The 25,882-nt window shown below is 37.5% G+C and overlaps 1 protein-coding gene across 3 annotated transcripts in view; it reads right to left on the bottom strand.

The window, feature by feature from the left end:
• TEX9 (testis expressed 9) overlaps nt 1–13,743 on the bottom strand; it is a 53,750-nt gene extending 40,007 nt beyond the window's left edge. For 2 of the 3 annotated variants that reach the window (XR_005986357.1, XM_041746475.1), the window contains exons 1-4: nt 13,635–13,743; nt 13,437–13,528; nt 3,938–4,001; nt 3,057–3,136 (exon numbers count right to left, since the gene is read on the bottom strand). Coding sequence is in view for 2 of the 3 variants with exons in the window: in XM_041746475.1 (XP_041602409.1) it covers nt 3,057–3,136; nt 3,938–4,001; nt 13,437–13,528; nt 13,635–13,661 (263 nt within the window). In the remaining variant the exon portion in view is untranslated. Of the gene's footprint in view, nt 1–3,056; nt 3,137–3,937; nt 4,002–4,156; nt 4,312–13,436; nt 13,532–13,634 lie in introns of those variants that run through there. The other variant, XM_041746476.1, reaches the window with a different exon arrangement.
• Nucleotides 13,744–25,882: the final 12,139 nt, after the last annotated feature.

Here is a 25,882-nt window from a genome sequence, read left to right on the forward strand (position 1 = left end):
AGAGAGAGAGCAAGTGAGCGAGCGAGCAAGCACAGGGTGACTGGGCTGAGGGAGAGAATCTTTCAAGCAGATTCCCTGCTGAGCAAGGAGCCTGACATGAGGCTCAATCCCATAACCTATGAGATTATGACTGAGCAGAAACCAAGAGTTTGATACTCAACCAAATGAGCCACCCAGGAGCCTCTACAGTTCTATAAATTTTAACAGATTCTATTGACATGTAACCACAACAACCAAGATAAAGAATATTTCCATCGTCCCCAAAAGTTCCCTTATGCCCTTTGTAGTTAATTCCCTCCCCTCCACTGCACACAACCACTAATCAGATTCTGTCCCTATAACTTTACCTTTCCAATAATGTTAAATAAATAGAACATGGGGAGGAGAGACAAACCATAAAACAGACTTAACTCTAGAAAACAAACTGATGATTACTGGAGAGGAATTAGGCAGGGGGATGAGTTAAATGGGTTATGGGTATTAAGGAAGGTACTTGTGATGAGGATTGAATGTTGTACAGAAGTGATGAATCATTAAATTCTACACCTGAAATTAATATTACACTGTATGTTAACTGGAATTTAAATAAACTCAAGAAAATGAAATCATACAGTATACTAATACGCTTTATTTACTTATTTATTTTTTTACTAATACGCTTTAATTTGGCTTCTTTCACTTAGCTTCCATGTTGTTGCCGCATCAATAGTTCCTTGCCTTTTACTGCCAGTACTATTCCATTGCATGGATATACCATAATCCGCTTATCCTATCTGTTCACCACTTGATATTTGAGTTGTTCCCAGTTTTTGGCAGTTATGCCAAAAGTGCTATAAATATCTGCATACAGGTTTTCATTTGGGCACATGTCTTCATTTCTATTGGGTAAATAGCTAAAGGGGAATTGCTGGATCATATGCAGTATTTTCGAGTAAATGAATAATGTCCCAATATTTCCAGTATAAGCCAAATACACTGTTGCTTAAGTAAAACATTTCTTTTTTGTTTCTAAGCCCTCTAAGGTATTTAAACATTATACTCTGTTAGGGCCCTGCTGCTCTCATAGCCTGCTTCTTTATCTTAGAAGACCAGGAGGATCTATAGCTGTTTTGAGATTTAAACAGCAACAGTTGTAGTCTAGCACTCAAAGGTTCTTAGCCTGTATAACACCCCCAAAACTAGTGGATTTCATATCTATTTGATTCCAGTCAGTTCCATATGCCATTACCACATCCACATTTTCTTCCAAGACTCTTTTTTTTGTTGTTATTCAATTTTTTTTATATATGAAAAGATTTTTTTTTTCCAAGACTATTTCTTTATACTGAACACCTCACCCTCCTTCCACCTCCCCCCAACTTTAAAAATGGCTTACTTTGAGGTTGTCAGGCTTCTATGGGGAAACTATACCTTTAGTTAGAGCTTTGCCCTAACACATTTTATCCAATTGGAAAGTTTCACTAGGTGCCATTCAAAATGATCCTTGCCCAGAAGAAACTTAATCCATTATAAAGTTTTATCAAATAGTATGAAGACCACATCTTTAGTCTGATCTTTGCATCAAGGTTGAGCTTTGAAAGGCTTTTGTTCCTCAAAGATTCTCTTAATTTTATCTCATATTTTTTTTGGTCTAAAAGCAGCTAAGCCTACAAACCTAACCCTAACTGTAACCAAGACAGTGCGGTACTGCCACAAGAACAGATCTGTAGATCAATGGAATAGAAATGAGAGTCCAAAAATGAAGCCATGTTTCTCTGGTCAGCTGATTTTTGACAAAACTGCCAAGACCATTCAGTGTGGAAACCTCTCCCCCCAGTGCACAAGTTCATTTGACACCTGTTCTGGCTCCCAATTTACCAAAGGTGGCAGTTTTACTAAATCCATTGCGACTATATTAATAGTACTTCTCTATCTTTCCAGCCTCCAGGATTAGTTTCCTTGCTACCACTTAACTATGAAGCTAAGCAACACTTTCCAAGTTTTTGTCATAGGACACCTGATTCTCAATACCAATTGCTGTATTAGTTAGGATAAGCTAGGACATTAACCACAAAATTTCAGTGGCTAAACACAAGGTAGCAATAGAGAAGGACAGAAGGCCCTTTTCCCCCCATATGTTCCACATAGTTACCCAGAGACCAGGTGGGAGGTTTCATCAACTGGATTGTCACTGATGATGGCAGAGAGCCAACTGGAGTTCAAAAAAGAGCTCATATCTGTTGGCTTGGAAGAGAATAATCTGATTTCTGCTTATAGCAAGAGACTTAGAACACTGGGTGATCACCAATGCCTCTGCTATAAGATTTTACAGTTTTATTCATACAGATCTTTTATGTTTCCTGTTAAGTTTATTCCTAAATACTTTTGGTTCCCTGTTTTTCTTTTTTTTTTTTGACATACCTGAAGTGCACATGAAACTCAAGGAAGAAAGATCTAATATATTGTATTGTATTTTTACTAATTTATTTTTACCTAACTTACATATGCAATTTTAAAAGGTAATATAACATGTAAGAACAGGCTCAGAAATCTTACCAACTGTGGTTTGCAGTGAAATCATATATTATCTATATATCCTTGGGCAAGCTACTGAACTTTGCTAAGCTCCAATTTCCTTATTTTTAAAATGAAGACATAATATTTATTTCAAAATAATACTTTGAGAACTAAATGACATAAAGTAGGTAAAGGGTTTACATTGTGTCTGGCTGGTATAAGCCCCGATTTTGGGATGTCTGGGTGGCTCTGTGGTTGAACATCTGCTCTGGCTTAGGGTGTGGTCCCAGAGTTCCAGGATCAAGTCCCACATCGGGCTCCTTGATTGGAGCCTGCTTCTCCCTCTGCCTGTGTCTCTGCCTCTCTCTCTCTCTTTGTCTCTCTCATGAATAAATAGATAAAAATCTTAAAAAAAAAAAAAAAAAAGAAAAGCCCTGATTTTATGAGTATATATTATTCTTCAAATTATAGATTTCCAATACTTACATGCAAAAAGATTTTTAATAAAAGATCTACATATATCATCAAAAAAATGATGTTTGAGAATTTAAGTTACTTACCTTAAGCTGTAATCCTCTTCCTTTTCATATGATTTAATTTGTGTTGAAACCGGCCTTGATTGTACTTCTTGCTGATCTCTCTAGTTAAATGAGTAAAGATATATATATACATACACACACACACACACACACACACATATCTTATTCCAAATCTAACAAATAATAATGAATCTGTATAAGGCATTAAAACAAATTATTGCCTATTCTTCACTGCTATCCCCAAGGGGGATGGGAGAATTTAAAAGAAAAAAGTACAGAGTAAAAATTGAAAAAAGTCTGAAATCAGCTACTTTACTGGTCTAAGGAATACTACTATATCCTATCAATAAATAATGGGAATGTTAATGCTTAAGAAGCTGCTTAAAGTAGGAATAACCAATTTGATAGCCAGAATGGGGCAAAATACGCTTACATTATCTAGTGATATAACTTCACTACATTTTTTTCTAACTATAAATCTTACTAGTCTAGCCCTAAGAATTTGAATTACTTTCAAATGCAGAAGAAACAAATTATCATCTGAGTATGAGTAACAATTATCTTTTATTCAACTTTTATCCTGAGCCCGTTTTATTTCTGAATTACCAGCATTCATTCTATACATCTACTCTCAAATATTAAAGTACTGGGAAAGATTATTAAATATTAATGTTCTTAATAATTCTATGATTGGAACATCTAAATGGAAAAAGCTTTTTCAGTGGCTTTTACGAAATGTGTGCCTATCAAAAACATATACATGCATATAAACATATACCTATTCATATATTCATGTTTAATCTGTGATAATTCATTGAGCTACAAACTTATGCTTTGGGCACTTAAGAAAGTTAAAAAACAAGCACTCACATGAAATTAATAATAACTGCATATTCACTTACTATTACTTCCTCAGCCTGTCGAACCAAATCAGCTGTTTTTGCCTGTAATTCTGCATTTAAACGCCTAAAAAGCCAAAAATAATTTAACATTTGGGAAATACTGAAGATTCTAACAAAAATAAAATTAAATTTCAGTAACTACACTTTAGCCAATGAAGAAATGTCAAAACATACACGACATTTTTACTCTAAAATTACCATTACTATTGGAACACTTACCTCCAACTTTTCATGATTCCTCATCTTTTATGGTAGAAATTCAAACAATAACTCCTGGCCTCTCTCTGGGCCTCACTTTTGTAATGACTTATTTGGGTAGGATAAATTGGGTGGGTTCAACTCAGTTCCAATCTCCATCTTCTTGGAATCAATTCCTAATGGGGGCAGGAGTGGGGCATGGGAGGGGAGAGGCCTGCTTTGGTCTGGGGTGTTGCTGCAACCGGGGAGATAAATCTGGGGTTTAGTGAGTAGGCCTAATAATGGCTCACATCTTAGCTCCACACTTCAGTATCAGCTTCAGAAAAAAAGGTGCTTGTTTTGACCCCTACCTGCCACTCCTTTCCCCACCTTCAATCTATTTGGAATCTAGCAAAGAATAGGAATATTATTTGGCCTCAGTTAGAATGGAAGAATGGCAATATCACTGAAGGAAACCATTTTTAAAGACAAAATGCTCATAATCCTACCACCATCGTCCAATTGTTTCTATTTTTCATATTCCCTTCTAAGTTTCACTTATATACACAATTATATAGTTTCCCCATAATATATAAAAGGAATATGTTTAACTCTACATAATCTTTATAATTCATGCCTTAAATGGCTACACAATATTGTAATGAGTTGCACTTAACATGATATACTGAACTGTTCCTACTATTAAAGTCCCTTTTTCACTTTTAAAGGTTAACACTACAATAAACAGCTTCAAAAGAATATAACTTTAAAATTTTATTTTATTCATAGCTCACATTTCCAGACCATCTAGGCTCTTATGAAGGGAATATGTTGAGCAATTTTTAAAATGAGATATCTTTTTTGTCTTAGATATGTGATTCAGAAGTAATAAAGATCACCAACAATCCCCACTTCCAGAAAAAAAGAAATAGTACTCTATCTCTTCTTAAAACAGTCTAATGTTTCAAGAAATATTTTTATATCTTAGGATAAGTTAATCAAAAGAAAAATATCTAATAAAGACTTAGAGTTGTATTTAAGATACCATTATTTGATTTCTCATATTTCCTTAACAAGAATCCTGAGAGCTTAAATAGAAGCTTCTGGTCAATATAGTGTTCTGACATGACTCAGAACTCTATTCTGCTCCAAACCAAAGGACATGTTGGATAAAATGCAATGAAGGAAATATCGCTAAGCTCCAACTCAGGCAAGGGAAATACCCTGGCACTAAAAATAAAGCAGCAACTCAAAGTGAGAGCAGTAAACAGGAACAGAAGCCAAAACAGTCTAACAGCTAAAAATTGATGCATGTGTGGGAGTCACGAAGGGCTACACCTGTGAAACAGACTACAAAAACACTACCCATAACCTTAGATGAACAGAAATGAAACTGGAGCCATGGGTGGAAAAAATTCTCTTGTGAGTAATCACAGCAAATTCATCTTACCCAGATGGTACAGGGACTGTATGCCAAATTTTACTATAGAAAGCTGCACCAAAAAAAGAAAGAAAGAAAGAAAGAAAGCTGCACCAAAACCAGTGAAAACTCTGATAAGCTAGGAAAAGTAAACATGAAGTCAACCTAGAAGGACATTTACTTATCTAGAATATATGAAACTCTCTCAGAAAGCAAACCTTGCTAAAAATGACTTCAACAACATAACAAAGTGCATCAAGAAAAAAATTGCCATGACAATCAGCAGACATGACACAATTTCTATCATAACTAGGTTATCTAAATCTAAAATCTATTTTAAAAAGATTTTTAAATCAGCATTTTTCATTTGCCCACTACCCCGAAAGCAGGAATAGAAACCGTTAGGCAAGAACAAGTATTTATTACAAAAGAACACTGAATTTAGAAAAGAACCAAATAGAAATTACATAAATGAAAAACACAGACATTGCACTTAAAAACTCAAACTCAGTGGCTACACTGAACAATAGAATGAATTGAAGAGGAAATGAATGAGAAGACAGATATGAGAAAATTCACCTAAAAGGAAATAGAGAAACAAAAAGATAAAAATACAAAAGAGAGGCTCACATACATTGAAAGACTGTAGGACAAAGACAGAGGTCTATTTATCTAATAGAAGTTGCAGAAGGAAATCCCAGGGAAGGACAAAACGTCAATATTTGAATACTGAGAATTTTCCAGAATTGAAAAGACATGGATCTCAATTAGAATTAAGAAAACAGGGATGCCTGGCTGGCTCAGTTGGTAGAACATGTGATTCTTGAAATCGGGGCTGTGGGTTTGAGCCGCACATTGGGTGTAGAGATTACTTAAAATCTTAAAAAACAGAAAATAAAAAAGCCCACACCTGTCCTGGAAACCCTGGATCGAATCCTACGTCAGACTTTCAGCATGGAGCCTGCTTCTCCCTCTGCCTGTGTCTCTGCCTCTCTCTCTCTCTGTGTCTCTATGAATAAATAAAATCTATGAAAAAAAAAAAAGAAAGAATGAAGGGTCTACACTTCAGGAAGTAGGAAGCTGACTCTTAAAAAGAACATTATGATAAGAAAAAACATTAGGAATCATAATGATAAATCTAAATTAGTACAGAATATAAAAATAAAAATAACATCAATGATAACTTGAAGAGTAGGAGTATTCAAAAAAAAAAAAAAAGAAAGAATGAAGGGTCTACACTTCAGGAAGTAGGAAGCTGACTCTTAAAAAGAACATTATGATAAGAAAAAACATTAGGAATCATAATGATAAATCTAAATTAGTACAGAATATAAAAATAAAAATAACATCAATGATAACTTGAAGAGTAGGAGTATTCAAAACAAAGAGGAAGTAAAGTATTATCTAACTTAACGGATGGAAAAACCAAGTTAAAGCACTTTAAGGTTAGGCATCTGCCTTCGGCTCAGGTCGTGATCCTGGGATCAAGTCCCCTATCAGGCTCCCGGAGAGGCACCAACTTCTCTTCCTGCCTATGCCTCTGCCTCTCCTCTTCTGGGCCTCTCATGAATAAATAAATAAATCTTTTTAAAAAACCAAACAAGGGATCCCTGGGTGGCGCAGCGGTTTGGCGCCTGCCTTTGGCCCAGGGCGCGATCCTGGAGACCCGGGATCGGAGACCCGGGATCGAATCCCACGTCGGGCTCCCGGTGCATGGAGCCTGCTTCTCCCTCTGCCTGTGTCTCTGCCTCTCTCTCTCTCTCTCTCTCTCTCTCTCTGTGACTATCATAAATAAAAATAAAAATTAAAAAACAAACAAACAAACAAAACTTTAAAGCATTTTAAGGTCTTCCCAAACCAGAAAAATAAAGACATAACAAAAATTCCTTCAATCCAACAGAAGACAAAAGAACAAAGAAAAGGGATAGTAAATAGAAAATACAAAAAATAAGATGGCTCAAACAACTTCAATTTAGTAAGCCCATTAATGTAAATAAACTCACTCTTCAGAAGGCAGAAATGATTAGGCAGTATATAAAAAGAATGTTTTTAAACTAAAGGACATAAGAAGCTTGAAAATAAATAAAAATAGCACTGAATAATAATGAAAAGAATTCATCTAGAAGATTTAAGTAAATCAAATAATATAGCATCCAAGCAAAAATGGACATAATTATAAGAAGAACTATAGTTCGTTTTAATACACATCTAAGAGGAACCAACAGAAGTAGCAGGGAGAAAAAATAGTGGGGATACTGATGTTATGGACAGCCAAATTAATTAGCTTAAACTAAGAGATTAGTCAACAAATAGTAAATATCCTATCAAAGAATACCTGAACATTTACAAAAATTGAGTATGTACCTGCTCACAAATTTAGTTTTTTAAAAAATAATATATAATTCTCTAACTATAGTACAATTAAAAATAAATTTTAGGGCAGGCCTGGTAGCTTAGCAGTTTAGGGCCTGCCCTCGGCCCAGGGCATGATCCTGGGATCAAGTTCCACGTTGGGCTCCCTGCATGGAGCCTGCTTCTCCCTCTGCCTGTGTCTCTGGCTCTCTCTCTCTCTCTCTCTCTCTCTCCCTGTATCTCCATGAATAAATAAATACAATCTTTAAAAAAATAAAATTTTAAAAAATTTAAAAATTAAAATAAATTTTAAAATAACAAAAATAAAACAAGCAAACACCCTATATTTTTGGGAACTCCTAAATAACCACTAAAAAAAAAATCACAAAATATTTAAAACTAAATAATCACAAAAGAAATACATGTCAAAACAGCTCCTGAAATAAGCTGTAGAGATAAATCTAGAAAAATTAAATGTATTTATTAAAAAGAAAAAACTAAAAAACAAGTAAAATTTAAAAAGTAAGCTAAATATAAACTAAAAAGTTAAAAAATAAATAAATAAATCCACCACAATCAAAAGAGCTAAAGACCAATGAAATAAAAACATGGATTAGCAACAAAATCAAAAGCTAGTTCTCTGAAAAGACCAATAAAACAGAAAAACCTCCCAGCAAGATTGATAAAAAGACAAACACACAAACACACAATGGAATATTATTCAGCCATAAACCAAGAATGAAATCTTGCCATTTGCATGGATGGAACTAGTCAGTATTTTGCTAAGCAAAGTAAGTCAAGAGAAAGACAAATACCACATTTCACTCATGTGGAATTTAAGAAACAAAACAAACAAGCAAAGGAGGAAAAGAAAGGGGAGAGATAAACCAAGAAACAGATTCTTAATTACAGAGAACTGATGGTTACCAGAGAGGAGGTGGGTGGGGGATGGGTTAAATAGGGTGATGGGGGGATCCCTGGGTGGCGCAGCGGTTTGGCGCCTGCCTTTGGCCCAGGGCGCGATCCTGGAGACCCGGGATCGAATCCCACATCGGGCTCCCGGTGCATGGAGCCTGCTTCTCCCTCTGCCTATGTCTCTGCCTCTCTCTCTTTCTCTCTGTATGACTATCATAAATAAAAAAAAAAAAAAAATAGGGTGATGGGGATTAAGGATGGCACTGTTGTGATGAGCAACAGGGAATGTATGGAAGAGCTGAATCACTCTATTGTACACCTGAAATGAATATAACACTATGCTAACTATACTGGAATTTTAAAACATAATTAACTATTAAAATAAAAAAATACACATATTAGAGTATATTTATACTCTTACTTTTTTTAAAAAAGATTTTATTTATTTATGCATGAGAGACAGAGAGAGAGAGAGAGAGAGAGAGAGAGAAGCAGAGACACAGGCAGAGGGAGAAGCAGGCTCCATGCAGGGAGCCCAACGTGGGACTCGATCCTGTGACCCCAGGATCACACCCCGGGCCGAAGGCAGGCTCCAAACCACTGAGCCACCCAGGGATCCCAATGCTATTACTTTTTAAAACACACATGAAGTGGACACTTTTCTAGAAAACCATCAAATAACCAAAATTTATTCTGGAAGCACTTGTACATCTAAATAAATGAATAATCATCAATGAAACTGAATTGATAGGCAAAAAGATTACATAAAAAGGTACATGATACTCAATTTCACAATTTTAACCAAAGGATAGATGATCTCTGATTACAAAAAGGCTCTCAAGAACAGGAAAAAACAAACAAACAAAAAAGAACAGGAAAAAACATAAGGAAAACTACTCAGTTATTTCGTGTGGCTAGGATAATACTGATATTGAATCAGAAAGGAAAAGAACTAGAAAGAAGTATAAGAGTTTAGTTCAAAGATGCAAAAAATCTACATAAAGTTATAGCGATCAAATCCAGCAGTCTTCAGAGGAAAATAAAAAATCTGCTTGGTAGTTCAGTATGTTAAAACATTAAATGCGTGTGTGTGTGTGCAAGCATTTAGGACAGGACATTTAATCACCTAAATTGGGGGAAAAAAAGTTTTGAAAAGATTTAATATTCATTCAAAATAGGAACTAAAGGAAGCAATGTCCTTTAACCTGATTAAAAGAATCTAGCAAAACCACATCAAATTTCAAATACAGTGATAAATTAAGTGGGCTCCTTAAAATCATAACCAAGATAGGGATGCCCACCACCACTTTTTCTATTTCACACTGTAATGGAGGTCCTAACCAAATTGAGAAAAAAAGATGCGTGGGAAACTGTGAAGAGACAACACTATCATAATTTGCTTATGATATAACTGTCATTATAAAAAATGCAAGGTGGGGCACCTCGCTGGCTCAGTTGATGGAGCATATAACTCTTGGGGCACCTGGGTGGCTCAGTCAGTTGAGTGTCTGACTCTTGATCTCAGCTCAAATTTTGATGTCAGGGTCCTGAGTTCAAGCCCCAAGTTAGATTCCACATTTAAGAAAAAAAAAAAAAGCCATTCATTACAGCCACAAAAACCATAAGACACTTTGAAACAGATTATGTATGTGAGAGTTTAACGTGGTAATATAAGATATTAAAGGAAACAAAAAAAAACCCACTCCTGTGTAAATGGAAATGTATCATATTTATGGCAGGAAAGATTCAATAGCATAAAGATGCCAGGGCTCTGCAAAATAATCTATAAATCCAATGTAATTGGCATTTATAGGCATGGGGTGTGGGGAGATATAGGACTTGCCCTACCAGCTATCAAGATCATTAAAACAGATGTCACGTAATCTTACTGTTGAGTTTTCTGGTTTTATAACATAAGCACGAAATGTAAAAATCTACTGACTTGAGCCACCAGCATATTCTGTAGTCTATCCTCTCAGACAGTGATTATTTCCTCCAAATATTCAACAGCAGCTGATTATAGAAGATTTTGCATTGGGATCCCAATGAAGTGCTGTGTTCTCCTGATTGAAAACATCTCAAATATGCTTAATATCAAGAATATGTGGCATAATACTGTTATTAACTCATATCCTTCTCTACAAGAATGGTCTTTTTACTCTTCTGCATGGCACAGAGATAATCTAGCACAGAAGTAATTTATAGCCTCAGGCTGAGCCTGGGAGCTACTCTATTTGGATATGTCTCAGAGCTGCACACCTGAGTAAATAAACAGAAGGAGGGGATCCCTGGGTGGCTCAGCGGTTTGGTGCCTGCCCTGGATAAGGGTGTGATCCTGGAGACACACACACACAAAAAAAAAAAACCAGAACGAGTAACTGGCCACATTTGCCACAAAATGACTTCTGCTGAAATAGAATAGCTCTTGTAGATATCTTTTTTTTTTTAAAGACTTTTTATTTATTCATGAGAGACACAGAGAGAGAGAGAGGAAGAGACACAGGCAGAGGGAGAAGCAGGCTCCATGCAGGGAGCCGGATGTGGGACTTGATCCAAGGACTCCAGGATCACGCCCTGGGCTGAAGGTGGTGCTAAACCGCTGAGCCACGGAGGAGTCCCTCCTGTAGACATCTTTAAGATTTCAAGCAGGACCATTACAACATATCAGTGCCAGGTGCAAAACAGACCCTTAATTAAGTAACTATATTATCCTAATCAATGAAGGTATTTGGTGCTATCTGTATATGGTAATGAAAATAACCATTTGGGGTTGAGCACAGCTGATTCAGACCTGTGCAAGATCAGTTGCTTAGGTACAGTCTTGAACTGGATTAATAGGCCCATTTCATTAAACAGAGGAGAATGCTATGGCAAATTAAATAAACCGTCTAGTTCATCAGAAGATAGTACAGTTCCATTTTAACTTTAAGTATGCTTTAATTTTATAAAACAAGATAAAAACAGAAAAGCAAACCATAAAAGACTCATATAGAGAGAACAAACTGAGGGCTGCTGTAAGGGAGGAGGGGGAGGGGAATACCAGGTAGGTGGGTGATGGACGTTAGGAGGGCGCTTGTTGGGATGAGCATTGGGTGTTATATGTAAGTGATGAATCACTAAATTCTACTCCTGAAATCAATACTACACAATATGTTAACTAACTTGAATTAAAAAAAAAAAAAAAAAAAAAAGGAAAGGTGCCTTGGTGGCTCAGTTGGTTGGATGTCTGCCTTTGTCTCCTGTCATCATCCCAGGGTCCTGGAATAGAGCTCTGCTCAGGCTCTCAACTCAGGCTCTCTCTCTGCTCCGGCTCTCCCTGCTTCTCCCTCTTCCTCTGTGCACCCTCTTGCACTCTCTGTCTCAAATAAGTAAATGAAACCTTTTTCAAAAAGAAATAAACTAGTCAGAGAATCTAAGTACAAATCATATGGTAACTCTATGTTTAACCATCTGAAGCAGTGCTATAATGTTTCCCGAACTTTAAATTAGGTAAATGATAAAAAAAATGAGTTGTTAAAATATAATTTTGGGGATCCCTGGGTAGTGCAGCGGTTTGGCGCCTGCCTTTGGCCCAGGGCGCGATCCTGGAGACCCGGGATCGAATCCCACGTCGGGCTCCCGGTGCATGGAGCCTGCTTCTCCCTCTGCCTGTGTCTCTGCCTCTCTCTCTCTCTGTGTGTGTGTGACTATCACAAATAAATAAAAATTAAAAAAATATAATAAATATAATATAATATAATATAATATAATATAATATAATATAATATAATATAATATAATATAATATAATATAATTTTGTACGGGCATATGCGATGACCAGAGACCTGGTCTCTGAGTTTAAAGGATTTACTGACCAGTGGAGGAAACAGACAAAGAGAGTCATTGGGAAGCTTAACATAATAAGGAACACCAGGTTAGCGTCCAGGTGTAAGGCATGTGTGTGACTGCCCTCAAAGGAAGAGCTCTGAGTAACTTAAAGGCCAGGGAGGCTGGAGACTGGTAGGCAAAAAAAAGGGAGGGCACTAAATCAAACAAGGGACAGAAGCTAGATGTGACAGTGTCTAAAGTACACCTGGCAACCACTGCAACGTTCGAGGCAAGGGACTGACAGGATCAAATTAAATGATTTACCCCCGGCTTCTGTGTGAAATGGTCCAAGAACGAAAAAAGCACGTGTGGTCAGAGTAGGCGTAATTACGCTGAGAGCAGAAAGAGGGAAGGACATCCTCCTCCCAACTCCGCCAACTGTAGATGAGAACGAGGGTTCCAACCGCACCACTGAGAGAGAGAAACCAAGCCTTAAAGAAATCCACGAAATTAAACTCTAGGAGCTCCAAATTAAGTGGGTTTTCTTAAACTAGAAACTGAACTTTTGGCAATGCCTGCTTTCCAAATCACCTCTAGCAGTTATCACTTTGCGGATGGGCACGTTTACTTGAGCAAAATAAATGTTCACTCCTTTCCAACAGCTCAGGCGCAGGGGAAGAAAAGATGAAGACCAGCGAACCGGATGATGAGAAGGGTGAGCAGGGAGTGATCCCAAAGACCCAGTCAATCACCAGGAAAGCACTTGCGAGCAACCTGCTCTGGGTAATAAAACAAAGAAGGAAAAACTGAACGGCCTAATCTCTTACTTATATTCTTCCTCCCTGGCAAAGAGGTCCCGTCGAGACGCAGCAGGTTGCTGACCACGCGGCGGGAGCGGAGTGCCTGAAACGCCCCGTCTCTGTAAAAGAGAAAGAGACGTTCAGACCCAAAGTTAAATTAGGTTCCGTGTTCTCCGGCCGGCTGCGAAGCTAGTAGTTAGCTCCCGGGGGTCGGTCTGAACTAACCTGGGAACCAACACTTCGCCCCGCCATCTTTTGCGACCGCGACGCTGTTACCAAGGCAACGAACGTATCTTCCCGCGAGAGTTACGGCATCGCCGACGGCCTACTGCCCTGAGCGCAGGCTCCGCCCGTTCCTGGGCTCTGGGCAGCAGGGGTGGGGCCCGAGGGCGGGGGAGGGCGGGGCAGGGCGGGGCAGGGCGGTCGGCTGCGCTAGCTGCGGGCGGGGAGGGCGACTCCCGCTCTGCGCTGCCCTCGCTCCGGAGAAGCCAGCCCAGCGCGCAGACTGCAACTCTTCAGTTGGAGTTGGGGAGGTTTCAACCAAGGCAGGCAGGTCCGTTTCTAAAACTCAGTAAGAAGCAAGCTAGTAAAGCCCCTACTCTGTTATTTCTCTTCCAAACTTACTGGCCACTTCCACCTCCGCCTGGTTTTTTTTAAAAAATGAACTCTTCGTTGGAATTCTTTTTTTTTTTTTTTTTTTTTTTTAGATTTTATTTATTTATTCAGGAGAGAGAGAGGCAGAGACACAGGCAGAGGGAGAAGCAGGCTCCATGCAGGGAGCCCGACGCGGGACTCGATCCCGTGTGTCCAGGATCAGGCTCTGGGCTGAAGGTGGTGCTAACTGCTGAGCCACCCGGGCTGCCCCCATTGGAATTCTAAGTTCTAATTTCACACATTTATTTACAGCATGATTAAAGGCTCAGTCTTTCAAATCAGTCACCCTAAGTTCACGTTCTGGCTCTGCCACCTAACTGGTTGTATTGTCTTGGGTAAATCACTCTGTATCTTGGCCACTTCGCCGGTAAAATGGGAGTAAGAACAGTACTATGAGAAGTGAATTTGTGATTAGGATTGTGGCTGACACACAGAACGAGGTTAAATTTTTCAACTCTTGGAATAAAATCAAGAGTACATAAATAAACCTTCACATTTAGGGTGTTAGCCTTAAAAAAATTAAACTGCCTGTTATTTTACCAGCAGAAATGGATTTATTTGGGAATACAGAATTGCCATCTGAAACAAGCAAGCTGAAGCAGAACTACAGGCAAGTCCACGGAACAAAGGGGAGAACCGCTCTTACACAAGAAAGGGGGATGCTGGGAAAGCCGTTATAAACAAAAGTCCATTGAAATAAACTGGGAGTTTGAAGTGCAGTGGCTCTCCATTGGTGGGGCTGTGACAGCCTCTTATTGGCTGGGCTGTTGCCAGGGCACGAGGAACACCCTTCTTCCTCTTACTGGGATAGTAAAGTGTATCCACGTGCAAATCTGTCTCTTCCTGTTGGATTTGTAATCATCAAGTGGTAAAGTTTGAGAACTACCCCCTAATGGTCTCCTGACTCTATTCTCAACAAAGTTTCCATTTATTAATTTTCACAAGAGTCAACATTTAGCAAGGGTGCCAAGACCAGTGGGGACAAGAATTGTCTTTTAACAACTGATACTGGGATGGGTGGATGCGGGCATGCAAAAGAATGAAATTGGACCCTTATTTCACACAGGATATAACAATTAATTCAAACTGAATCAAAGACCTAATCTTAGATAGAAATATAAAGCTCTTCAAAGAAACCATAGGTGAAAATCTTCATTACCTTAAATGAATGATCTCTTAGATATAACGCCAAAAACAAGCCACAAGAGAAAACTCAATAAACTGAGCATCATCAAATCAAAAACATTTTGTTTAAAAGGATACCATAAATAAAGTGAAATATGAAAAAATAACAAGTGTTGGAGGAAATGTGGAGAAATTCAAATCCTCATACACTTTTGGTGGGAATATAAAATTGTGCAACCACTGCAAAAAACAGCCTGGCAGTTTTACATAGAGTTGCCATGTGAGCTAGCAACCTACTTCTAGGTATATATCCAAGAAAAATGGAAATTTTTCATATACCTTCACAGAAAGTTGTACACAAATATTTATATAGAAGCATTATTCAGAATAGCCAAAAGGTAACCCAAATGATCATAAACTGATTAATGGCAAATAAAACTGATTATTTTTTTAAAGAATGATATAATAGTTTAATTTTTTTAAAGATTTTTATTTATTTATTCATGACACACACACACAGAGGCAGAGGGAGAAGCAGGCCTCCCACAAGGAGCCTGACACGAGACTCGAACCTGGATCCCGGGATCACTCTCTGAGCCAAAGGCAGATGCTCAACCCCTGAGCCACCCAGGCCTCCCAATAGTTTTATTTTAAGATAATTTTTTTTTTTTTAGAGAACAAATTGAGGGTTGCTGGGGGGGGGCTAAAGGAGGGATGGGTTTTTTTTTTTAAGATTTATTTATTTGACAGAGAGTGAGAGAGGAAAAGCATGAGGAGTGGCAAAGGGAGAGGGAGAAGCAGGCTCCTTGCTGAGTAGGGAGCCTGATGTGGGGCTTGAACCCAGGACCCTGGTATCATGACCTGAGCTGAAGGCAGCTGCTTAACTGACTGAGCCACCCAGGTGCAATACGTACAATGGACTATTATTCAGCACCAAAAAGTTATGAAGTACTGATACATACTACAATATGGATGAGCCTTGGGATAAAATGAAATGTGAAAGAAGCAATTCACAGTAGACTAAATATTGCATGATTCTAATCAAATACGACCACATATTATATGAAATATCCAGAATAGGAAAATACATAGAAACAGAAAGGAGACTGGTGGTTGCCTAGTTTGACAGATGATGGGGGATTAGCTAAGGGGTTGCAATGGTTTTTGTGAGATTAATGTAAATGTACTAAAATTGATTGTGATGATGGTTACACAACCTTGTTGACTATACTAAAAGCCAGCAAATAGTGTGTACTTTTTATGGGTAAATGGTAGGTATGTGAAATATGTCAATCAAGTTGTTAAAATATTTAAAAATTTAATTATTAAATGGAAAGGTCAAGGGACAGAGAAAGGAATACCACACTAAAGCTAATCAAAAGAGAATTGGAGTAGCTATATCAATTTCAAGCAAATCTGACTTCAGAACAAGGAAATTATCAGCAACAAAGAAAAGCATTACACAATAATAAAGAGATTAACACTCCATAGAAACACAACAATCCTTTATGTGTATGCACCAAACAATTTAGTGTTAAAATGCATGAAGCAAAACCTAAAAGGACTGCAAAAAGATAAAGATAAATCCACTAACATATTGGGGATTTTGATACCCCTTTTCAGTAATTGATAGTTAAAACAGGCAGAAAATCAGTAAGGATATAATTGTCCTAAATAGCACTATCAATCATCTTGATCTAATTGACATTTATAGAATACTCCCTTCAAACAGAATATACATTCTTCTCAATGTCAAAACATTCACCAAAATAGACCACATTCTGGGCCATAAAATACATATTAATAAATTTAAAAGAATAGAATTTATATTAGTTTCCTAGGGCTGCTGTAACAAAGTATCACAAACTGGGTGACTTAACACAGAAGAAATTTATTGTCACACAATTCTAGAAAATAGAAGTCCAAACAGGTGTTGGCAGGGCCATGCTCATTTTGGAACCTATAGGGGGGGAATCCTTCCTAGCTTATGGTGGTTGCTGTTACTCCTCAGAATTCTTTGGGTTGCAGATGCATCATTTTAATCTGTACCTCTGTAATCACACAATGCTCTCCCCAAGTGTCTCTGTCTTCACATGGCATTTCTTCTCATAAAGACTAGTCATATTGACCAAGGACACTGTTTCATGTCAATTTCAGCCTATCAGCAGTGATTCTATTGGCTAGAAATGCCTGGGGCACTCACCTGGGCCCATACTACTTGTGGCAAGCCTGTGTAGATATTTCCACAACCAGAGCCAGTGTTGTGAGTGGACAGGCCCTTATGGTTCTTATTATGAATGCAAGATGCACCTCAGCCACAACTATCAGGGAAAAACAAGGTTTATTACTTACAAATCCTGGAGGGTACACAGCATGCCCAAGGACCATGCAAAGAAGGTTGCAGGTAGAGAGAGGGAGTTCACACCTGGGGTTCTGCCTTTATCAGGATTGAGAGTGGGTTGCCTAGGGTTTCTGTGATTCAGTCTTTACTGGTGAGTTTTCAAATGTAAGAATGAGAATTTGGGTACAAGGAAGGGAAAGAAGTCAGTTACTTAAGCAGTCAGTTATGGTCAGTTATGTAGGTTACCCAAGGGTTCCTAAAAGGAAAATTTCATGGGTAGGCGAGGCCTGGCTCTTTATCTAGCTGTCTAGGTAGTAACTGTGTCATCCAGCTGGCAACATGTTTATTCAAGATAGATGTATTTGAGGGGATCCCTGGGTGGCTCAGTGGTTTAGCGCCTGCCTTTGGCCCAGGGCACGATCCTGGAGTCCCGGGATCGAGTCCCATGTCGGACTCCCGGCATGGAGCCTGCTTCTCCCTCCTCCTGTGTCTCTGCCTCTCTGTCTCTCTCTCTGTCTATCATGAATAAATAAATAAATAAATCTTAAAAAAAAAAAAGATAGATGTATTTGAAAGGGATGCCTTGGCAATCAAATGCTTAATGACAGCCACTTACACTACAGACCCATCCTATATGCCCTCATCTTAATTTGATTACATTTGCAAAGACCCTATTTCCAAATAAGGTCAATCCACAGGTTGGGGAGCATGGTTTCGGACTTTCACATATCTTTTGAGGGGATACAATTCGACCTATAATAAGATCATACTGATTATGTTCTCAGCCCACAATAGAATTAAATTAGAAGTCATGTAACAGAAAAATAGCTGGGAAAATCCCAAAATAGTTGGGGATAAAACACATACTTCTAAATAATACGTGAGTCAAAGAAATCTCAACAGAAACTTAAAAAATATTAAAAAATATTTTGAACTAAATGAAAATGTAGCCTATTAAAACTTGTTGGATATAGCAAAAACAGTGCATACAGTACTTACTATTAAGTGCATATATTAGAAAAGAAGAAAAACCTAAAATTGACAATCTAAGTTTCCACCCTGGCAATGAAAGAAAGAAGAGCAATTGATGTTAAAGAGAGAGAGAGAGAGAAAAAAAAAAAGAAATAAAAAGTAGAACAGAAATCAATGGATTTGGGACACCTGGGTGGCTCAGCGGTTGAGCATCTGCCTTCTGCTCAGGTCGTGATCCCAAGTCTCAGATCAAGTCCCATCGGCTCCCCATAGGGAGCCTGCTTCTCCCTTTGCCTGTGTCTCTGCCTCTGTGTGTGTGTGTGTCTCATGAATACTGCCCCCCCTCTGTTCTCATGAATAAATAAATAAAATCTTTAATACGGGGGTGGGGACACCAGGGTGGCTCAGCGGTTGAGTGCCTTTGGCTCAGGGCGTCATCCTGAGTCCAAGGATCAAGTTCCACATCAGGCTTCCTGTGAGAAGCCTGCTTCTCCCTCTGCCTGTATCTCTGTCTCTCTCTTAAAAAATAATTAATTAATTAATTAGTTAATTAATTTAAAAAAGAAATCAATGAAACTGAAAATGAAAACAATAGAGAAAATCACAGAAAACAAAAATCTAGTTTTTGGAAAGATTAATAAAATCAATAAACCTCTAGCCATGTTAACCAAGGAAAAAGAAAAAAGACGTAAAATTACCCATTTTGTGTTATTTCATTTGATGGTCAGTTAGGTATGACCACAAGCAGAGACACAGGAGAGAAGCAGGAGGCATAGCATGCCACACAAAACTACATAGGAAAGCCTCAGGTGGTAAGAAGACAGAAAACAGAAACAAGGGGAAAACTTAGGCTAGAACTTTATTGGGGTTTCTGCAGAAAAGGCAAGGTGAGGTGGTTTAGGATTGGCTAGTTTGAATCATTTCAGCAGGCTTTGGGGCACAGAGGCTGTCCCTAGTTGCATGGAATCCGGTCCTGGGACAATTAAGGCAGAGAAATATTGCTTCCTGGGGTGTATAAGGACAAATAAAGGAGATATGACTCTGGATTAGTTAGTTTGCATACCAAAGGCATGTTCCTGGCTGAGCCCTTTGCTATCTCTGAGAATTGGCTAGCCCCAGGAAAGACAATCTCTCACCAGGCAGAAAATTTTTTTCAAGATGTCATAATCCACAGAAAATTTAAAAATATAAACAATGAACTACCAGGATCAGAAATGGAAGAGGGATCATCATTAATTATCCCATGAACATTAAAAGAATAATAAAAGAATACTATAGACAACTCTATATCCACAAATTTGATAAATTAGATGAGATAGACCAATTCCTTGAAAGATACAAACTACCAAAACTCACACAAGGAGAAATGGATAAAGATTTTTGACTCAGTCCGCAGGGACTGAGTAAAAACCTTCTGAGAAAGAGAGTGCCTGGCCCAGATGGTTTCATTGGTGAATTCTACCAAATGTTTAAAGAAGAAATGGTACTAATTTCCCACAATGTCTTCTAGAAAATAGAAATAGAGGGACCGTTTCTAATTAATTCTATTAGCCCAGCATTACCTTAATAATGAAAGCAGTTTAACACAGTATAAGAAAACAATAGACTGATATCTCTCACAAATATAAATGCAAAAATCTTCAACAAATATTAGCAAATAGAATCCAACAATGTACAAGAAGAATTACACAACATAACCAAGTGGGGGATTTATTCTAGGTGTAGAAAAATGATTCAACATTCTAAAATTGACATAATTCAGCATATAAAGAAGATAAAGAAGAAAAATCATATGATCATTAATACTGATGCAGCAAAAGCTTTTGAGAAAATCCCAAAACTTATATTCTAGAAAATTTCTCAGCAAAAAATTCTCAGAGGAAAACATTCTCAACTTGATTAAGAACATCCACCAAAAACCTACAGCAAATGTCATACTTAATGGTGAGAAACTGAATAGTTCCCCCTAAGGTCAGGAACAAGGACATCCTCTCTCACCATTCTTATTTAATATCATACCTAAAGTCTTACCTGGAAATAAGACAAGAAAATAAAATAAAAGGTATAGATTGGGAAGGAATAAATACAATGTCTTTGTTCAGAGAAGACATAAGTATCTATGGAGAAAATTTCAAAGAATCACCAAAAAACTACTTCCTGCAACTAATGAACAAGATTGATAAACAAAATGTGGTGTACATATACAGAGAAATTTGGATCCATGCTTTAACATGAATGAACTTTGAAAACATGTTAAGTGAAACAAACCAGACACAGAAGGACAAATATGATTCCACTTATATGAGATACCTAGAATAGGCAAGTTCAGAGACAGAATATAGACTGTCTCAGGGGAGAGAGGGACCAGGTAGTTATTTTTTAATGGGTACAAAGTTTATGTGTGGGATGATGAAAAAGCTCTGGAAGTGGAAAATAGTGGTCATTGCACAACATTGTGAATGTACTTCATGCCATCAGACTGTATACTTAAAACATAGTTAAAATGGTAAAATACACACACACACACACACATATGTATGTGTGTGTATAACCACAATAAAAAAAATTCCAGTTGAGGAGCATCCTACAAAATACCTGATCAGTACTTTTCAAAACTATCAAGATCTTCCAAAACAAGGGAAGTTTGAGAAACAATCATAAGCACAAGGAGCCTACAGAGACATGACAATAAAAATGTAAAGTGGTATTCCATATAGAATCCCAGGACAGAAAAAATACATTAAGTTAAAAAACAAAGAAATCTGAATAAACTATAGACTTCAGCTCATAATAATGTGTCAAGAATGGTTCATTAGTTCTAACAAGTGTGCCATACTGGTGTAAGATGTTGATGATACGGTAAACTGGGTGCAGTGTATATGGAAACTCTGTACTATATTCTCAGTTTTTCTGTAAACCTAAATCTGTTCCAAAAACTAAATTCTATTTTAAAAAAAATAAGCTAAAAGAAACGTCTTTAACAGAATTGTGAGCTAGATCATCTGCAGCACCCTCATCCTGTAAAACAACCAGATTCTGTCAAACATATTTGCATTGCTGAGTCTGCAGAAGTAAGGCAAATTTCTGTGTCCTCCTGACATCTCTCACTCCAGCTCTCTGTCCCCTCAGATAAACAAAACGGATTCTGCAAATATGCAATTAAGAATAAAATGGACTAACCCAAGAAAATGCACATAAAAGAACTGTGCTCAGAAAACAAGACAGCTCAATAGTAATATGAAGGGGTTAAACCAGAGACTCTTGCTGTAAGCTACTAAATTAACTGATAAAGGTTCCAAAATAGTTCCAAATTGGTAATATCCCTAGGCTTCCAGCAAGATCAAACAGAAAACCTCTTCAGCCCCCTAGATTCCTGGATTAAGATCAATAAAATGTGAGTGCACCATCAAAAATCAAAAGAAATTATAAATATTTATAACTCCAAAGAAAGTCGGATATCAAAATTTCATCATTCTGGAGTGTCTAGGTGGCTCAGTTGGTTAAGTGTCTGCCTTCTGCTCAGGCCATGATCCTGGGGTCCTGGGATTGAGCCCCACATCAGTTTCCCTGTCCAGCAAGAAGTCTCCTTTTCCCTGTGCCCCTCTCTCCCACTTCTACACTCTATCTCTCTCGCTCACCCTCTCAAATAAAGAATATCTTTGAAGGAAAAAAACAAAACAAAAAACCAAAATTTTATCAGTTATGTAATATAGAATATCTATTTAGAAAATATTTAAAGAAATAAGGGATAATTATAGCGATGAGTAAGCAACAAAGGACTATCAGGAATGGTCAAGTAGTTGTGACTAATAATTATTGAAAGCTTTTAGATATTAAACACATATTTGGGGGTAGCCCTGGTGGCACAGCGGTTTAGCGCCGCCTGCAGCCCGGGGTGTGATCCTGGAGACTCGGGATCGAGTCCCACATCGGGCTTCCTGCGTGGAGCCTGCTTCTCCCTCTGCCTGTGTCTCTGCTTCTCTCTCGCTCTCTCTGAATGAATAAATAAATAAATCTTAAAAAAAAAACCCCACATATTTGTTGAAATAAAAACATTCAGTGGATAGGTTGAATGTCACATATTACACAGATAAATTGATAACCATAAAATACCTATGAGAACTCTCCAGAATGAACAGAGAATGATAAGGACATAGTAAATATAAAATAAACGATAATTACAGAAGTTAGGCTGAGAAGATATGACATATTAATAACCAGATTTTCTTTTTTTTTTTTTAGATTATTTATTTATTCATGAGAGACACAGAGAGAGAATGAGGCAGAGACATAGGCAGAGAGAGAAGCAGGCTTAATGCAGGGAGCCCGATGTGGGACTCCATCCTGGGACTCCAGGATCATGCCCTGGGCCAAAGAAAGACTCAACCGCTGAGCCACCCAGGCGTCTCAATAACCAGATTTTAAATGTTGATAAGTAACATTACAAAAGTTAATTGCTTAGAATTTTTGAGAATTTAGGAAAGACATGAATGTACAGATTCAAGAAGCGCAGAATATCACAAGGAGGATGAAGTTAAAAACCTATTCTTAGATCTAAAATCCAAAAGATTTTTTAAAAAGCATCTTTCAAACAGCCAGAGAGAAAAAAGGCAACTTACAAAGAAGGGATTAGACTGAGAGCAGATGTTTTAAAAGCAGTGATGGAAGCCAGAAGACAGTAAAATAGTGAGAATTTGTATCAAGTATGATGGATGACTAATCACCAATTAATCATTAATGATTGGCTGCCTTCTCTCTAGCTCCCATTTTCAAACTGGGTGGAATAAACTTTTATCTTCCAAGTGGATGAGATAGAGGATGTGGAAGGATGAAGAAAGAGCATGTAAAGGCATGTGGGTAAAAGGAAGCACCCTATCTCAGGATACAAAGCAGCAGAGGGTAAGTCCTTTATTGCCAATATTCTTCTAGTCCATTCTCCTTTGATGAGCCTGACTTTTTTTTAAAAGATTTTATTTAATATTTATTCATGATAGACATAGAGAGAGAGAGAGAGAGAGACAGAGACAGAGACACAGGCAGAGGGAGAAACAGGCTCCATGCCAGGAGCCTGCCATGGGACTCGATCCCGGGACTCCCTGGGCCAAAGGCAGGCACTGAATTGCTGAGCCACCCAGGGATCCCTGATGAGCCTGACTTAATTGGCCCCACCTATGTAGGAGATTACTATAAATTACTATAAATGCTGTCACTGTCCTGGAGGTTCTAGCCAGTGAGACATGATCCAGAAATGGCACCACTGGTGTTTATTTTGAATCAGACAGCCACCACCAAGTGGTGCAGAACCACAATCAGGATGAGCAAAGATTTTAATTATAGAGCCAGACAACTAAAACTTCTAGCCAACCAGCTAGACAGACTCAGGTGACTCATTTCTTTAATTTCCACAATAAACCCACTCTTCTCTTCACACAATCAGAAATTTTCATCTTCACTGATCAGATTCTGAGGGGATTTTATTATATCTTCAAAGTGATAAAAATTTTCAATCTAGAACTGTGCACTCACTACTACTACATTGCAAGAGTGAGGATGAAATAAAGACATCTTCAGATAAAGATGATCTAAGAGATTTACGACTCAAATATACATACTAAAGGAACTTCTAAAAGATGTGCTTTAGGAAGAAAGAAAATCATACCAGAAGATCACTTTGAGATAATTGAAGAATAGTAAGCATATAAAATGGTAAACATACATGTAAGTCTAAATACTGTTTAAAATTCCTACTAATAACGATGACTAATCTGTGGAATTTTGTTTAAAGGAAGACTGAACATTGGATTCTCATCAAACTTGGCAGAGAAAGGAACTTCTTCAACCTGATAAAGAGCATCTCAAAAAAAATCTATATATAACCTCATATTTAATGATAAAAAAGCAAATGCTTTCCCCCTAACTTAAGGAACAAGACAAGAATTTCCATTCTTACCACTCTTATTCATAATCATATTGCAGAACTGAGGGTCCCATAATAAGGTAAAGTAATCAATCAGTCTTGGAAAGGAGGAAACAAACTGTCTCTATTCACTGATGACATGATTGTCTATTTGAAAAACTCCAAAGAATCTACCCAAAAAAGTCCATGTAATTATACAGAGATGTTAGCAAAATTGTAAGATATAGAAAAACTACTTTTAGTTCTAAATGCTAGCAGTGAACAATTGGAAATTGAATTTTGAAATGCAGTACTATTTACAACAGCACCAAAGGGACATGAAATGCTAGAGTATAAATGTACCAAAATATGTGCAAAATCTATATGCTGAAAACTGCAAAAACACTGGTGAAAGATACCAAAGAAGACCAAATAAATAAAAAGATATTTCAAGTTAATGAATTAGGACACTCAATATTATGAAAATATCAACTCTTTCCAATCAACATCCCAGCAGGATGGGAATGCAGTGTTGATTATTCATTACCTAAAATAATGAAGGAATTACACTAGCCAAACAGTTTTGGGAAAGAACAGCAATGTTGGAGGAGTCACAATACCGGATATTAAGACCACAGCAATCATGACAATGTAGTCTAAAAAAAAAGTAGACATGCACATCAATGGAACAGGAAAGACAGCCCAAAAGTAGACCCACACATTTTAATAAAAGTACAAAGGCACTCAATGGAAAAATAATAGCCTTTTTAAATAACTATAAATCCATATAAAAAAGTTAACTGATGGGGCACCTGAGTGGCTTAGTTGGTTAAGCATCTGATTGGCTCAGGTCATGATCTCAGGATTCTGGGATTGAGTCCCACATGGGGCTCTCCGCTCAGTGGAGAGTCTGCCTCTCTTTCTCTCTCTCAAATAAATAAATGAAATCTTAAAAAAAAAAAAAAGTTAACAGATTGCTACTTCACACCATATAAAAAAAATTTGAATGTGACTTATAAATTTGAACCAATAGTTACCATATAACCCAACAATCTAGGTAATTACCCAAGACAATGAAAACACATCAAACACAAAAGACTGTATACTATATGATTCCATTAATAATAAATTCTAGAAAAGGCAAACCTTAATGACAAAGCAGATCAGTGGTTGCCTGTAATTGGAGGTGGGAGGAAGGCATTGTGTGGAAAGGGCCACAAGGAAATTTTAATTGTTGGAAATGTTCTATAATCTTAACTGTGGTGGTGGATATATGGCTATATTTAAATACCAAAACTCATTAAACTATTCAATTAAAATCAACGAATTTTATTGTGTAATTATTTCTCAATAAAACTGTGGGGGAAAAAGATTAAGATATTCCTAAAATTCCTCCAATTTGGGTTGACTTATTGAAATAACTTTTTAACTGAGTCATCAGTGTCCACCCTTTTCCATATAGTATTATCTTTTGTATCATCAAGT

This window comes from Vulpes lagopus, chromosome 2 (assembly GCF_018345385.1).
Source record: "Vulpes lagopus strain Blue_001 chromosome 2, ASM1834538v1, whole genome shotgun sequence".
Taxonomy (NCBI): Eukaryota; Metazoa; Chordata; class Mammalia; order Carnivora; family Canidae; genus Vulpes; species Vulpes lagopus.